The sequence below is a fragment of the Procambarus clarkii genome, chromosome 6, assembly GCF_040958095.1.
Source record: "Procambarus clarkii isolate CNS0578487 chromosome 6, FALCON_Pclarkii_2.0, whole genome shotgun sequence".
Lineage (NCBI taxonomy): Eukaryota > Metazoa > Arthropoda > Malacostraca > Decapoda > Cambaridae > Procambarus > Procambarus clarkii.
This window is the reverse complement of record NC_091155.1, coordinates 30,923,535-30,938,054: the sequence shown is the minus strand read 5'-3', so window position 1 is coordinate 30,938,054 and position 14,520 is coordinate 30,923,535. Positions and strand designations below refer to the sequence as shown.

At 46.8% G+C, this 14,520-nt stretch overlaps 1 protein-coding gene across 1 annotated transcript in view; it reads left to right on the top strand.

The window, feature by feature from the left end:
• Positions 1 to 11,534, top strand: part of LOC123753772 (dentin sialophosphoprotein-like) — a 32,091-nt gene extending 20,557 nt beyond the window's left edge. Inside the window, exon 2 of the mRNA XM_045735731.1 lies at positions 10,804 to 11,534. Within this exon, the coding sequence (XP_045591687.1) occupies positions 10,804 to 11,534 (731 nt within the window). The remainder of the gene's footprint in view (positions 1 to 10,803) is intronic.
• Positions 11,535 to 14,520: the final 2,986 nt, after the last annotated feature.

Below are 14,520 nucleotides of genomic sequence, written 5' to 3'. Positions count from 1 at the left end.
ATATATATATATATATGTCGTACCTAGTAGCCAGAACTCACTTCTCAGCCTACTATTCACGGCCCGATTTGCCTAATAAGCCAAGTTTTCCTGAATTAATATATTTACTATAATTTTTTTCTTATGAAATGATAAAGCAACCCTTTTCTCTATGTATGAGGTCAAATTTTTTTATTGGAGTTAAAATTAACGAAGATATATGACCGAACCTAACCAACCCTACCTAACCTAACCTAACCTATATTTATAGGTAAGGTTAGGTTAGGTAGCCAAAAAAGCTAGGTTAGGTTAGGTTAGGTAGGTTAGGTAGACGAAAAAACATTAATTCATGAAAACTTGGCTTATTAGGCAAATCGGGCCTTGAATAGTAGGCCGAGAAGTGCGTTCTGGCTATTAGGTACGACATATATATATATATATATATATATATATATATATATATATATATATATATATATATATATATATATATATATATATATATATATATATATATATATACACGCTCTTACAGCATATATCTATGATTCACGTTAGTACTTTATTTTCTCCCGTTTATCCCCCCCCCCCTCCTAGTATATAGGGATGGCATTAGTAAGTTTCTAGCTGTCTGGCAGTTCTTCCCACACAAAGAATCATTGTAGAGTATTGGGAAATGTTTGCCTAGCTACATTAATGAGAACATTTTGGAGGGCCTACGGCTTTCAGTACTGCTATGTTCTCAAGCTGATTTCTGACGTCCAAGCTTCTTTGACTCACTCAAACGTGTTCTGCTCTCTATCTCTTAGAGGTAACGCGAAACCTCGCAAGAGACTGTGGCTCTCTGTTTTCTGTCCTTGGGGAGCCCCTTACTCAGTCCAGTGTCTTTCCAGTTTTCTCTGCTTTCTTCAACTTCTGGTCTGAGCTCTCACTGGAAGCTTCTGTTTAGTACCTGTCATATTTCATTGCAATGTCTTAGGAGTGAAGACAATGCACTTCACTAACTGGGAGTGAAGTGTTAGCGGGTGTAGAAGAAGAGCGGGTGTGGGGCAGGAGCTTGTGTGGGGCAAGGACGGGAGTGGGGCAGGTGTAGGTGGCTGTGGGGGGTAGGTGTGGGGGTAGGTGTGGGGCGGGTGTGGGGAGAGAAGTGTGCTGAGGGAGTATTGAGTGAAGGAATGCGCATCTAACCATCAGCGTCAAGTCGTGTAATATACTGTTGTCAAGACGTGATAAAGGCAGTTCTGGAAATATAAATTTGTCTATTTTTCACTCTCTCTGCCAATCTTTATATCTGTTTCTTGTGTAGTTTTAATACATCTATTAATGTGTCTCCCCTAATCAATTTGCGAATATTCTACCCGCTTTCTCTTTTTTTTGTCTATCTTTGTCTCTCTCTCTCTCCGTCTCTGTCTCTCTGTCTCTCTCCTTCGTTCTTTCCCCCCTTGCTATGTTTTCCATTCATTACCTGGGGAAGCGTAAATAAGCCAGAGCTCCGACATTCTTCATACTGCTAAAAACTAGAAATAATATTTAATGAATGTCATTTTGTTTCATGTTCTGGGATTAGTCAGAGCAGTGGAGAGCCTCCCAACTTTTCTAGGGTAAGAGAGCCTCCGTGCAGGTCCCTTGAGCCCCTGCCATCTTCTCCAGGACAGCGGAGCGTCCTCGTAGGTCTGTCCTAAGGCTCCAGTGTAAGGGAGTGCGTCTTAGACTCTCCGAGGGTTACTTCTTTAGCAATACATGGAGCGAGCCTAATGATCTTCCGTCAAGCATAACTCAGCGTACGAGATCTGAATATGTTCCTGGCAGGTAGGTATGTTAGGCCAGGGAGGCGGCCCAGGGGTGTGTGTGTGTGTGTGTGTGTGTGTGTGTGTGTGTGTGTGTGTGTGTGTGTGTGTGTGTGTGTGTGTGTGTGTGTGTGTGTGTGTGTGTGTGTGTGTACTCACCTATTTGTGCTTGCGGGGGTTGAGCTTTGGCTCTTTGGTCCCGCCTCTCAACTGTCAATCAACTGGTGTATAGATTCCTGAGCCTACTGGGCTCTATCATATCTACAATTAAAACTGTAAGGAGTCAGCCTCCACCACATCACTGCCTAACGCATTCCGTCCGTTAACTACTCTGACACTGAAAAAAATCTTTCTAACGTCCCTGTGGCTCATTTGGGTACTCAATTTCCACCCGTGTCCCCCTTGTTCGCGTACCACCAGTGTTGAATAGTTTATCCTTGTCTACCCTGTCAATTCCCCTGAGGATTTTGTAGGTAGTGATCATGTCTCCCCTCACTCTTTTGTCTTCCAGTGTCGTAAGATGCATTTCCCGTAGCCTTTTCTCGTAACCCATGCCTCTTAGTTCTGGGACTAGTCTAGTGACATACCTCTGAACTTTTTCCAGCTTCGTCTTGTGCTTGACAAGGTATAGGCTCCATACTGGGGCCGCATACTCCAGGATTGGTCTTACGTATGTGGTATACAAGACTCTGAATGATTCCTTACACAGGTTCCTGAAGGCTGTTCTGATGTTAGCCAGCCTCGCATATGCCGCAGACGTAATTCTTTTTATGTGGGCTTCAGGAGACAGGTTTGGTGTGATATCAACTCCTAGATCTTTCTCTGTCCGTTTCATTAGATACTTCATCTCCTATTCTGTATCCTGTATCTGGCTTCTTGTTTCCACCGCCTAGTTTAATTACTTTGCATTTACTCGGGTTAAACTTTAGCAGACATTTGTTGGACCATTCATTCAGTCTGTCTAGGTCGTCCTATAGTCTAGTACTATCATCTTCTGTTTCAACCCTCATCATAATTTTTGCATCGTCAGCAAACATTGAGAGAAACGAGTCTATACCCTCCGGGAGATCATTTACTTGTATCACAAACAGTATAGGTCCAAGGACTAAATCCTGCGGGACTCCACTGGTGATGTCTCGGCTATCTGAAGCCTCACCCCTCACAGTGACTCGCTGTCTTCTGTTGCTTAGGTACTCCTTTATCCAATGGATTACCTTCCATTTCACTCCTGCCTGCATCTCCAGCTTTTGCACTAGTCTCGTGTGCAAACTTGTGTGTGTGTGATGTGTGTATGATGTGTATGATGTGTGTGTGTGATGTGTGTGTGTGTGTGTACTCACCTATTTACCTACATGTAATAGTAGACCTACACCTACATTTACACACACCCTATTCGTGTGTGTGTGTGTGTGTGTGTGTGTGTGTGTGTGTGTGTGTGTGTGTGTGTGTGTGTGTGTGTGTGTATACTCACCTATTTGTACTCACCTATTTGTGCTTGCGGGGGTTGAGCTTTGGCTCTTTGGTCCCGCCTCTCAACTGTCAATCAACTGGTGTACAGATTCCTGAGCCTACTGGGCTCTATCATATCTACATTTAAAACTGTGTATGGAGTCAGCCTCCACCACATCACTGCCTAGTGGATTCCATCCGTTAACTACTCTGACACTGCAAAAGTTCCTTCTAACGTCTCTGTGGCTCATGTGGGTACTCAGTTTCCACCTGTGTCCCCTTGTTCGCGTCCCACCAGTGTTGAATAGTTTATCCTTGTTTACCCGGTCGATTCCTCTGAGGATTTTGTAGGTTGTGATCATGTCTCCCCTTACTCTTCTGTCTTCCAGTGTCGTAAGGTGCATTTCCCGCAGCCTTTCCTCGTAACTCATGCCTCTTAGTTCTGGGACTAGTCTAGTGGCATACCTTTGGACTTTTTCCAGCTTCGTCTTGTGCTTGACAAGGTACGGGCTCCATGCTGGGGCCGCATACTCCAGGATTGGTCTTACATATGTGGTGTACAAGATTCTGAATGATTCCTTACACAGGTTCCTGAACGCTGTTCTGATGTTAGCCAGCCTCGCATATGCCGCAGACGTTATTCTTTTTATGTGGGCTTCAGGAGACAGGTTTGGTGTGATATCAACTCCTAGATCTTTCTCTCTGTTCGTTTCATTAAGTACTTCATCTCCTATTCTGTATCCTGTGTTTGGCCTCCTATTTCCACCACCTAGTTTCATTACTTTGCATTTACTCGGTGTGTGTGTGTGTGTGTGTGTGTGTGTGTGTGTGTGTGTGTGTGTGTGTGTGTGTGTGTGTGTGTGTGTGTGTGTGTGTGTGTGTGTGTGTGTGTGTAATGTGTTTGCAGGGTCAAGCTAGGCTCCTAGCACCGCCTTCCGAAAGACCTCAAAATTAATGCAATGACTCATTTCTCGCGTTTTTATCATATTTACATTAAAAAATTAGAATCTAATTCGCTTCAACGACTTCTGCATCAAACCTCTTCTATTCACTGTCATCTCTAACACTAAAAAAGTTCTTCCTGATGTCTCTGACTCATTTGCGTCTCCAGTTCCTATCTACGACCCCCTCTGTCTGCTGTCCCCAGCTTTAAACAACGCGGCTTTGTCTACATTGCCAATTTCCCTTAGAATCTTACATCTTAAAATGATAAGGTATACATGTTATCATTCCCCCCTCCAACTCTAGCTCCCCTTTCCTAAAGTGTACTAAGGTCCAGTTATCTCAGTCTTTCTTCATAGTTCAATCCCCTCAGCTCCGGAACGAATCTCATAGCATATCTTTGGACCATTTCTAGTTTTTCCTTGTCGTCCTTCCATGTAAGAGCTCCATGCTGGGGATGCATATCAAGCGTGGGTCTCACCTTCGCTGTATATAGGGTCCGCAAAGCCCATTTTTCCAAGTTTCTGAAGGATACAAAAACATATTGGCAAGTATGACCTGTATAAACAGCAGAAGTCCACGGTTGTTCAGCATCCTCCCTGCGAAAATAAGAAGTATTGTGGGAACAACCGTGGACATCTTCAAGAGAAAACTAGATTGTTTCTAAAAGAAATGCCGGACCAACCGGGCTGTGGTGGACCTGTGGGCCACTCCAAGCAACAGCCTGGTGGACCAAGGTCTCACAAGTCAAGCCTGGCCTCGGGTCGGGCTTGGGGAGTAGAAGAACTCCCAGAACCCCATCAAGCAGTTCATCAACCCCATGGCATACTTGCCAAAGACAACGACATAAACATGTCGTTGTCTTTGCCTTTAAATTTAAAGCATCAAGTTGGATCATTAGGAACAAAGGGCAGTTTTTGCACTTTCTTCTGCAAACATAGTTTACGTTCAGTAAAATGAGAATAGATTCTCGAATAGGCCGCTGGAAACACCTGTGCTATATATATTTGAATGCCTGAGGTTACTTTGTTAATGGACCCAAAGTATTTTATGAATATCAATTAGGTGTTAACACAGCTTAGGACGGTGTTTATAATACCCTAAGTATATAGCTTGCAATCTTGTACTGCGCACTTAACACAGTCGTAGGCTTTGTTCTGATCAGGAAAAAAAGACAGCGATTGTCATTTCACAGAGATCCAAACCCCTTACGACATTTACAAATTTTGTTACTTTAGTTTTTCTTATATTTAAAAAATCTGTAGTTTTCGTGTCTGCAGCTTGCACTCTGTAGTTACTGCATGACTGTTAGTTTGTGGATATAAAACAGCTAATTTCATTGAATAAGTGGCGACGTGTCAGATGCTGACTGACAACTGACTGTTGAGTGGGTCTTTGTTCACACATGGTTCAACAGTGTAATATTAACAGTCTAGTGAGTGTCGGAGAACTTCCCTTGTGGCTTCGATACACCGAATACGAAAACCTTAATTCAGTTAATTTTCGTCAAAGTTAGATTTAATTCTAGTTCAGAGTGTGACGTGGTGCCTAGTACAGCACTGCCATTATTCCAAAACATTAGTGCAAGGTATACCCTCTGCTGGACATGTCATAAGCTACACAACGAATGGGCATGCAGGAAGGAAATGAAAAGAGATATGATATATTATATATATATATATATATATATATATATATATATATATATATATATATATATATATATATATATATATATATATATATATATATATATATGTCGTACCTAGTAGCCAGAACTCACTTCTCAGCCTACTATTCAAGGCCCGATTTGCCTAATAAGCCAAGTTTTCCTGAATTAATATATTTACTATTATTTTTTTCTTATGAAATGATAAAGCAACCCTTTTCTCTATGTATGAGGTCATTTTTTTTTATTGGAGTTAAAATTAACGTAGATATATGACCGAACCTAACCAGCCCTACCTAACCTAACCTAACCTATATTTATAGGTAAGGTTAGGTTAGGTAGCCAAAAAAAGCTAGGTTAGGTTAGGTTAGGTAGGTTAGGTAGACGAAAAAACATTAATTCATGAAAACTTGGCTTATTAGGCAAATCGGGCCTTGAATAGTAGGCTGAGAAGTGCGTTCTGGCTATTAGGTACGACATATATATATATATATATATATATATATATATATATATATATTTTAGGTCTAGGTCCCTGCCACCTCCCCTACTCCTTGTTCACTTGTTCCTGCCCCCTTGGGCCCTCTTCCCTGTCCTCCCTTGTCTCAATCCCTTTGGTCTCTGGTCCCGGCTTGCATGGTCCCTGGTCCTTATCCCAGTGCTCCATGTCCCCCAGTCCCTGCCTCCCGTCCCCTAGCCCATGAGGAGGGTGCCGGTCCTGACCATCACTTAAGATTGCTGCACTTTCTCCCCGTTAACCTGCCTCTTTATCAGTAATGTGTCAGTGGGAGATGTGGGGGGATGCAGGTGGGAGGTGTGGGTCTGCAGGGGGGAGGTATAGGGACTGTAGGCACATCTTCTCTGAAGCACCAGCTAGGGGCACGTCTCCACTGCAGGTGGGGGGTGAAGGTTGTAGGTTTTAAGTCTGTTCTACGATTCCCTGCAGGTGGGAAGTGTCAGTATCACAGAGAGGAAATGTGTGGGCTGTAGGTAGGTCTTTGGCGGAGATTGGGCTTCAGCTCACTGTCTCGGCCTCTTAACTACTAATCAACTGATGTACAGGTTCCTGCTGCGGCATATCACATCTACATTTGAAACTGTGCAAGGAGTCTGCCACACTTAGTGCGTTTGTTCACTACTCTCACGCTGAAAACTATCACTAAAATCTTCCACTTGCCTCGCCATGTTGGTCTACCACCCATGTTAAATTCTCCGTCCTTAATTTCCTATGAGAATTGTATACTTATTAATCGTGTCTCCTTTAACTGTTCTATCTTGTCAGTCAGACGTGAGGTCTGACTGCTTTAATCTTTCTTCGTAAGTTACACGGCAGAGTTCTGGGCCTAGTCTGGTGACATTCCTCTGAGGCCCTTCTTCGTCTTGAGTTGGACAAAAAAAAAAAGATTGCATGCTGACGCCTCATATTTTAGAAGTGGTCTCACATGCGTGTTATATAAATTCCTGAATGATTCCTTATTCAAACTTGTAAAGGCAGTTCTTACGTTGGTTAGCCTGGTATTAGTCGCTGATGATATCCACTTGAAGTGGTCTACATCAATTATAATTATTAGACAAGTTCGTTGTGGTATCAACCCTGAAGATGTTCTGCATTTCTCTCTCTCATCTCTCATTGGTACCTTAGAGTCCGGTCTCCTGTTCCCAGCACCCAGTTTCATTAGTTTGCATTTGTTTTAATTAAACTCTATAAACCACTTGTATCATTCTTTAAGCTAGTCCAATTAATCTTGTTTCTTGCAAAAGTTTCAATCCCGTCCCCAGTTCTGGTGGTGGGTCACAGAGTATAGTCTCTCCAGATGTGCTACACGTTCCCTTCCATGATCTCCTTCATCACCATGCATGATATGCAAGTTAGGGACATTGGTCTATAGTGTAGAACCTAATGACTCTCCCTTTTAATATAATGACACCACATCAAGTGTCTTCCAACGTTTTGGTAGTTCTATTCTCCTGCTTTCAGTGATATGCATATAATTGTAACTGGCGAGTCTAGGGCTCTCGTTCCTTCGTTTAGTATGGCTCCACAGCCTCAATGTGTATGCTCCTGTAGATACGGTGTCAGTTGATGAACGGGTCACAGTTGGTCAGCAGGAGTGTCAGCAGTGGTGTAGGCTGCAGGTGGCCGTCATCAACATCCCAGGGCTGATATCTGCCAGTATTGCAACACAGCGTCCAGATGAAAGGCACACACACACAAGCAGGAAAATTTAATGTTTGAGTGACTGGCAACTGCTGTCTGTGAGTATTTGTGAATGAAGAAGACAAACAAAGGTGTTCCTTGTTTGCTCGGAGCTTGTTCAGATGGAGGCTCGGAAGGGAGGGGGGGTATTGGAGGTAATAGGGGCAGTGAGGGGGGAGGGATGTAGGCGACCCACTCCCCCACCCTGTCCTTGGCCGGGCCCGGGGAGAGTGGGGCCCGCTAGACAGCATGGCTCCGCGCCCGTCCACCACACTACACGCTCCTTCCAACCTCTGCAGGAGGCCAAAGGTGGGGAAAGGAGGGTTCTCCGTTTATTCCTCATATTGGGAATTCTCCAGAGGCTTCTTCCTGCCTTAGGAAAACAAAATGTTACTCCAACCCACTGAATATTCCAAGACGGTCCCCCATCTTGTCACATAAGTAAATATTGGGTGTTCCTTGCTATCCCCTGCCCTCCCTGCACATGTGTGCACGGTGTGTGGGTGACCATGAGGGCGCGGGGTGCAGGAGGTGGCCACAGGTGGGTGATAAAGACGACAGGTGGTGTGGGCGAGGCAGGCGTGACGTCAGGGGGGCTGTGAGACTGCGTGGCACCTCGCTGGAGAGGCGAGCGCCGCTAGCCTTGGCGCTGAAGGTAAACACTGACCAAGGTGCGGCATGGGTCTCCTCGCCCACCCCCTCCACCGACCTCCACCAACTCCTCTCCTGCACTCTACCATCACCCAGGGATACGTCTCCACTGTAGCACCAGCCAGGGATACGTCTCCACTGTAGCACCAGCCAGGGACACGTCTCCACTGTAGCACCAGCCAGGGACATGTCTCCACTGTAGCACCAGCCAGGGACACGTCTCTACTGTAGCACCAGCCAGGGACACGTCTTTACTGTAGCACCAGCCAGGGACACGTCTCCACTGTAGCACCAGCCAGGGACACGTCTCTACTGTAGCACCAGCTAAGACCAGGGGCTCCTCTACTGGAGCGCCAGGGGCTCCTCTCCTCCACTGGAGCGCCAGGGGCTCCTCTCCTCCACTGGAGCGCCAGGGGCTCCTCTCCACCACTGGAGCGCCAGGGGCTCCTCTCCTCCACTGGAGCGCCAGGAGCTCCTCTCCTCCACTGGAGCGCCAGGGGCTCCTCTCCTCCACTGGAGCGCCAGGGGCTCCTCTCCTCCACTGGAGCGCCAGGGGCTCCTCTCCTCCACTGGAGCGCCAGGGGCTCCTCTCCTCCACTGGAGCGCCAGGGGCTCCTCTCCTCCACTGGAGCGCCAGGGGCTCCTCTCCACCACTGGAGCGCCAGGGGCTCCTCTCCACCACTGGAGCGCCAGGGGCTCCTCTCCACCACTGGAGCGCCAGGGGCTCCTCTCCACCACTGGAGCGCCAGGGGCTCCTCTCCACCACTGGAGCGCCAGGGGCTCCTCTCCACCACTGGAGCGCCAGGGGCTCCTCTCCACCACTGGAGCGCCAGGGGCTCCTCTCCACCACTGGAGCGCCAGGGGCTCCTCTCCACCACTGGAGCGCCAGGGGCTCCTCTCCTCCACTGGAGCGCCAGGGGCTCCTCTCCTCCACTGGAGCGCCAGGGGCTCCTCCACTGGAGCGCCAGGGGCTCCTCCACTGGAGCGCCAGGGGCTCCTCCACTGGAGCGCCAGGGGCTCCTCCACTGGAGCGCCAGGGGCTCCTCTCCACCACTGGAGCGCCAGGGGCTCCTCTCCTCCACTGGAGCGCCAGGGGCTCCTCCACTGGAGCGCCAGGGGCTCCTCTCCACCACTGGAGCGCCAGGGGCTCCTCTCCACCACTGGAGCGCCAGAGGCTCCTCTCCTCCACTGGAGCGCCAGAGGCTCCTCTCCTCCACTGGAGTGCCAGAGGCTCCTCTCCTCCACTGGAGTGCCAGAGGCTCCTCTCCTCCACTGGAGCGCCAGAGGCTCCTCTCCTCCACTGGAGCGCCAGGGGCTCCTCCACTAGAGCGCCAGAGGCTTCTCTCCACCACTGGAGCGCCAGGGGCTCCTCTCCACCACTGGAGCGCCAGGGGGCTCCTCTCCACCACTGGAGCGCCAGGGGCTCCTCTCCACCACTGGAGCGCCAGGGGCTCCTCTCCACCACTGGAGCGCCAGGGGCTCATCTCCACCACTGGAGCGCCAGGGGCTCTTCTCCTCCACTGGAGCGCCAGGGGCTGTTCTCCTCCACTGGAGCGCCAGGGGCTAGGCGTTTTCAAGAAAGAGAGACACGAAGCAGATAAATGTAATGGCTTTGTGACACAGGTCTTGCTGCTTTCTCAAGGTGACCCTTCCGGCGGGACTCCGGTCATCTGCGCACACTATCGTTTCTGCCCCCTCCCTTACCCCCTTGCCTTCACCCTCCCCCCACCCCACCCACCCCAACCCCTTTGCCTTCACACCCCTCCCCCGACCACATCTCCCGCCCCACCCCTCATGCACTCCCCAGTCCTGTCATAATTCTCTTGTAAACACTCATTCATGTTAACTTTAACTATCTTTTCCAATATACCTTCCACATATAAAATATATATATATATATAAATAACATATCGAGCCTTTGGCTCATCCTCCGAGGCCTTGACGTGGACACGAGATGCAGAGTCTGGCATGTTTATACATCTTACTTTACCCTAAACAATTTAATATTATTTGTGCCACTCCTAGATGGTTGATATGGTATCTTCCTGATCCTCTCTCCATCTCTTGCTTCGTATCTCTGTTGCACTATCTCTATATATCTTTCTGTATCTTTTTGTCTTTTTCTTAAGATATCACCATCAAGACACAGACAGTAACCGCGTGGACACAAGACAGTAACCACGTGGACACAGACAGTAACCACGTGGACACAGACAGCAACCACGTGGACACAGACAGCAACCACGTGGACACAGACAGCAACCACGTGGACACAGACAGCAACCACGTGGACACAGACAGCAACCACGTGGACACAGACAGTAACCACGTGGACACAGACAGCAACCACGTGGACACAGACAGCAACCACGTGGACACAGACAGCAACCACGTGGACACAGACAGCAACCACGTGGACACAGACAGCAACCACGTGGACACAGACAGTAACCACGTGGACACAGACAGTAACCACGTGGACACAGACAGCAACCACGTGGACACAGACAGCAACCACGTGGACACAGACAGTAACCACGTGGACACAGACAGTAACCACGTGGACACAGACAGCAACCACGTGGACACAGACAGCAACCACGTGGACACAGACAGCAACCACGTGGACACAGACAGTAACCACGTGGACACAGACAGCAACCACGTGGACACAGACAGCAACCACGTGGAAACAGACAGCAACCACGTGGACACAGACAGTAACCACGTGGACACAGACAGCAACCACGTGGACACAGTAGCCACGTGGACACAGACAGCAACCACGTGGACACAGACAGTAACCACAAGCACGGCTACAGACAGGTGGTCGCCCCACCTGCACAGAGACAGGTGGTAGGTGCAACGCAGCTGGCTGGCTGAGTGCAGGTGGGGGGCACCCACCTGCACTTCTGCCCCCTCTCCCCCCAACACATGCTGTGTCACACCCATCAACACCCTCCTCCAGGCTGCTTTCTATGCAACTTGTGCTATTCATCTCCCCCGCGACACCCCACTTTCCGTTATATCTCAGTCCGTCCTCTCCAGCGTCCCCAACGTCAATAAACTGTTGTACTAAATTGCCCGAACCAAGGACCCACGAACAGAAAACGGGGACATCACGTCAAGTTTGCGAGTCGCTATGATTCTTAGTACAGCATATTTTGGCCTTAGGGGGGGAGGGGGGATTTATATACGTCAAAATGCGACGTAGTGTTGGAGAAAACGGGCTGTGTATCGCCCTCTTGGAATCTAGGGGAGACTTAAACTGCTTCATCTACCAGTATTACTAGTTATCTTCTTTATTTGTCTGTTATCTACATTTATTACATTGTCATCTACCGTTATTACATGTTGTCTCCCTGTATTGCATATGATCTACTATTCATCGCCAATTATCTACCTTAATTGTACTTTAATAGGCAATAAAGAAGAAGATAGCTTAAATGGTACGTAGTAGTGGATATAGATAGATAACATGCGATGAAGATAGATAGGAGGCGATAACGGTAAATAGCAGGCAATAAAGCTAGATACCAGGTGATACAGGTAGATATCAACCTCAAATAAAGGTAGACAGTGTGATGACGTTGGACAATAAAGATAGATAACTATAACAAGGATAGATATCTACTATAACCATATATTTTTCCAACCTTTAATGCCCATTATCTACCTTCACTATCACCAGGTATTTACCTGTGCCTCTTCAAATTACTTGGCTCCGTCTCAATCAATACTTAACACAAAAATATTCACACAGAAATAATAAAATATAACAATTGTTCAATTTTGATCTGTTTCTGCCTAACTTTTCACATCACGGCACCACCAAGAGCAAGTCTGTGTCTTCACTCAAGAATTTGTCAGTAAACTGATCTTAATTCTCCGTTCTCTAATGTATTAAGGAAGTTATCTTACTTCTTAATGAAGTGATCTTGTTCATTAAGAAGTAAGATCAGTTCATTAAAAAGCAAGATCTCTTCATTAAGTGATCTTGTTAATGAAGTGATCTTCCTTCTTAATAAACTGATCTTACTTCGTAATGAGGTGATCATTACTAATTAATTAATTTGTTTACTAATTAACAAGTGTACTAATTATCCTCTAGTTTACGTATTATGCCCATTACTTAATTATTAATCCACGTGTTTTCTAATTACTCCCCTTCTTTCCTTGACCATACAGAGGACTGGGGATTACCGTGTGCGACGGTCACACACACACACACACACACACACACACACACACACACACACACACACACACACACACACACACACACAGGCGGGACCAAAGAGCCAGAGCTCAACCCTCGCAAGCACAACTAGGTGAATACACACGAGATCACAACAAAGGGAAAAGCTACATTTCTAGTTTCCTTGTAAATTGGGTGTGCGAATAATATTGTGTCAACAAAATTATTCGCACACCCTCCGTCACGATGCGATGGAGTGCGAAAAGATACGTGAATTTAGAGACAATTCTATAACCAATGTTCCAGCGATGTGTAAATATTTCATTCAAAATGATCTGCTACCAAAAATTTTAGCCAAATATCTCCAGTTTGCTAACTGTAGGTAGTAACTAAGTGATTGTAACCTATCCACCGCTGCCCACTGGATGGGGGGCGGTGTGCAGGACAAACATATAACTTGTGACACTAGCTCTCCACATGTCAGTTGCTTAATTTAGAACCTGTACTTGAGGTCGATCTCGAACCCATTGTTGATGTGACGACTTATATTAAAGTTTGTAACTAGCTCATCAAGATTGTAACTTGCTTAGCTAAATGAATTGTGGGGTTCAGTCCCTGAGCCCATTATGTGCCTCTGTAACCCTTTCCACTACCGCCCACAAGATGGGTATAGGGGAGCATAATAAATGAACTAAACTAAAACTAACTTGTAAATTGTCAAACACAAGCTCTTCGTCACAGCCTAGAGCATCAAAGGTTAGTTGTCAGATGCAAGAAAAGACAAGGACAATATAACACTTTATTATCACAAGTAAAGTTCACATATCTCCCCAATAAGAGTGATCACAGTACCGTGGCTATCCTGGCCAGGCAGGGACAGGCTCAGGGCCGCCCGTCCTCGTGTTGTGGCAGTACTGGTAGTGACGACGAGGACCACAGTATATATATACCCACGTACAACGGAATTAGAAAGTAGAAATCTGAACTATTGAGTTGGACAAACCGGGAAACTATTTTTTACTTGTGTTGCTTTGACAAACCAAACTAACCTAACCTCCCCTAGGCCTAATACATGATATCTGAGGCGTAATATAGTATATATGTGCTATACCAGGCCTGGGAATATTTAAGATTTTGCCATTTATTTATTTAATTTTAAAATAATTCCTTACAAGTAAGTATACTACCATCTAAAAAGCAATGTACGTAGGAATTCGTGACTATTGACGATCGTCACAACAGATACTACCTAAACAGGATGGGTTGCTTCGGTTAGGATGGGTTGTCCACGGTTGTTCAACACCCTCCCAGCGAGCATAAGAAATATTGCCGGAACAACCGTGGACATCTTCAAGAGGAAACTACATTTATTCCTCCAAGGAGTGCCGGATCAACCGGGCTGTGGTGGGTACGTGGGTCTGCGGGCCGCTCCAAGCAACAGCCTGGTGGACCAAACTCTCACAAGTCAAGCCTGGCCTCGTGCCGGGCTTGGGGAGTAGAACAACTCCCAGAACCCCATCAACCAGGTTGGTTAGGGATATATATACTGACACCTGTATACCCGTTCCTCGGTGTTGATACACTGAGAGTGTAGTTTACTCCTCATCTACCCTCAGTATTAAAGTGTACTTGCCGGCTGGTCACTAAG